General features: G+C 44.7%; 1 protein-coding gene across 1 annotated transcript; it reads right to left on the reverse strand.

The window, feature by feature from the left end:
• Positions 1 to 375: 375 nt before the first annotated feature.
• Positions 376 to 1,338, reverse strand: LOC146806319 (olfactory receptor 56A4-like). The gene has a single exon (XM_085623952.1). The coding sequence runs from the start codon at positions 1,336 to 1,338 to the stop codon at positions 376 to 378; it is 963 nt and encodes a 320-aa protein (XP_085480078.1).
• Between the last annotated feature and the right edge of the window lie 1,460 nt (positions 1,339 to 2,798).

Below are 2,798 nucleotides of genomic sequence, written 5' to 3' on the forward strand. Positions count from 1 at the left end.
CCCGCCATACTAATCGGCCCCATTGTCTTAGTAAGCTTCACATTAAACAGCAAAAGTGGAGGTTTGGGTTAACTGTCCATATTATTTAATCCACCATCTCCAGCCAAAAAAACAGATCTAATTTTTCAGTGACCACTTGCACCATTCAAATGGTTTTCAAGTTGCCCCCAGCAGAAGCTGTTTGTTGATCTAATTCAATACCCAGCTCCCTTCTTACCATTTGTTGACAGTATGTTCACCTTTGACTATGTACATTGCTCTGCTGTTTTTTGGATAGGTTTGCACTGGGCAAATACCACACACATACAAGTGTAAATGTGAAGTGTAACTCATTCCCCAACCTCTTGACATGTCTTTGTCAACCTCTTTTTTGGGTCACCTTTCTTTGAGATTTGTTCTTCCTTTCCTTATCATTTTCTCAACACCTTGTAAGATCTCTGTGGTTCTCAACCCATAGATAATGGGGTTCAGGGCAGGTGGGAGCACATTGTGTAACACATTGAGAAGGATCGGGACATCTGGTGGAATCACTTTCTCCAGCACGTTTGTGAAAATCAGAACTGAGATGATTGTGTAAAAAAATGAGATCAGAATAAGGTGTGAACTGCAAGTGCTGAAGGCTTTTGCTGCTGCACCTTCTACCTGCAGCTTACATACAACTCGCAGGATGAGGAAGTAGGACAGGATAATGAGCAGAAGGTCACTTCCCATGAAGCCGAAACCAAGCATCAGCTGGTAAACTGTATTGATTGTTCGATCGGCACAAGCAAGCGAGGTCACGGCTACATTGGTGCACAAGCAATGCTCAACCACATTCTTGGAGCAGTAGGGAAGTCTGGCAGCTAATACTGGCATGGGCAGCAGTAGTAGGGCACTCCTCAAAAGTATAAACACGAGAGCTTTTCCAACAAACCTGACGGTCATGATAGACCTGTACCTGAGCGGGTTGCATATGGCTGAGTAGCGTTCATAGGCCATGACAAGGAAGGTAGTGGATTCCATTCCAAGGAAACAATTCATGATGTACATCTGAAGAAAGCAGACAGATTTGTCGATAGCCTTCCAGTTGAAGCAGAGGATTCCCAGGACTTTGGGGACAGTAGCGGTACACAAAACCAAATCAAAAACTGAGAGGAAGCCAAGGAAATAGTACATGGGTTCATGGAGACTCTTCTCTCTTCCCATCGCCATCAGGATTGTGATATTGGCGACAATAGCAAGAAAGAAAAGAAGAACCAGAGGGATGGACAGCCAGTGTTGCCAGCTCTGGATGCTGGGGAAGCAGATCAGCACAAATTGTGAGACTTGGAAGGAAGAGGTGGCGTTCAATGCAAGCATGGTAAGAGATGCAGGATGTCAGCATCTGCAGAGAGAATCAGAAAAGGGACTAAGGCATTAATAAGCTTTCCTGTTTTCTGTTTCTATTTTTGGTAAATTCTGGTGGTTTTTTTTCAGTGTTTCCCAGTGATTTCAATACCTTAAAAAACAGTAGTTATCAGCGGTTACACATTTTCGCGCCATTAAAAACAACAGAAATAATGTTTTTCCTGTGTTTATGGAGCGTTTAGCTTTAATTATTGCTTGCTTTATGCACTGATAGTGCATGGTATATAGACAGTGTACATGAGGTCTAAATACATTTTTACAAGGCAAACGTAATGTAGAACACCATACAATACTGCTTCTGTGAGTCTTTGGTCATGGGCTCTTGCTCTTTCCTCCCCATGTAAACCTTTATCTGTGAAAAGTCCCTTTCAACAATGGCACTTGAGACAGGCAATGTCAAAACAGCCAGTACACAATTTGCTAACTCCAGCCACTGACACAGCTTTCCATGCCAACACTGGTGCACCTGAAGACTGCCATTCTCTGGGACAAGATCTGCAACATATGCAATGAACTGGGCGCATATGCCCTCATAGTTATTAAAGCGGTCAAAAATGAAACAGTTTCCTATTATCCAGGAAGATGCAGCCCTGCTGTCCCTAGACACTAAAATAGTGTTCAGCACCATTGAGTGGCCTTACCTATTTGCTCTACTCGAACGTTTGGGGTTTGGCCTGCACTTTATAAAACGGGACAAATTACTGTACACAGACCCCAAGGCCCAAGTGGTGGTCAATCAACATACCTCCCGACAATTCCACCTAGAAAGGGGGACCAGACCGGGTTGCCCCCTGTTGCCCCTCATCTTCACCCTAATATTGGAACCTCTGGCGACCTGGGTTAGGGGGGACCCCATGACCAGGGGCTTGAAGTGGACAGACCAGCATGAAGGTAGAATTTCTCTCTATGCTGATGATATTCTATTATACTTAGCAGCACCATTTATATCGATTCACAGGATCCTACATATCTTTGCTATATTCAGTGCCCACTCTGGGTATTCAATCAATTGGACAAACTCTGTGCTTTTCATGCTTCTGGGTTGGGTACCACGGATGCCAAGGGATATTAATATCACGGCGGCCACTGATTGGTTCCACTACCTTTGTATTTACGTTACGGAAGACCCCGCCCTATTCTATGACCACAATCTTAAGGCCCCACTGACAAGACCTTACAATGATGTGCTCAATTGGCGGTCACTGCCCCTTACTTTGCTCGGTAGGGCAGCATTGTTTAAAATGCTGGTGCTGCCTCAATTCTCATACGCACTACAGAACACCCCCTACAGGGTCCCAGACGCCTATTTTGTTAGTGTGGAGAGCGAGGTCAGAAATCTCGTATGGGATGCAAAACATTCACGCATTGCTGCACACAAATTGACCAGGGGCTGGTACGATGGCGGAATCGCG

Source organism: Triturus cristatus, chromosome 8 (genome assembly GCF_964204655.1).
Source record: "Triturus cristatus chromosome 8, aTriCri1.1, whole genome shotgun sequence".
Taxonomy (NCBI): domain Eukaryota; kingdom Metazoa; phylum Chordata; class Amphibia; order Caudata; family Salamandridae; genus Triturus; species Triturus cristatus.

Coding starts and splice junctions, on each gene's coding strand:
- LOC146806319 (XM_085623952.1), bottom strand. CDS start 1,338: ATGCTTGCATTGAACGCCACCTCTTCCTTCCAAGTCTCACAATTTGTG.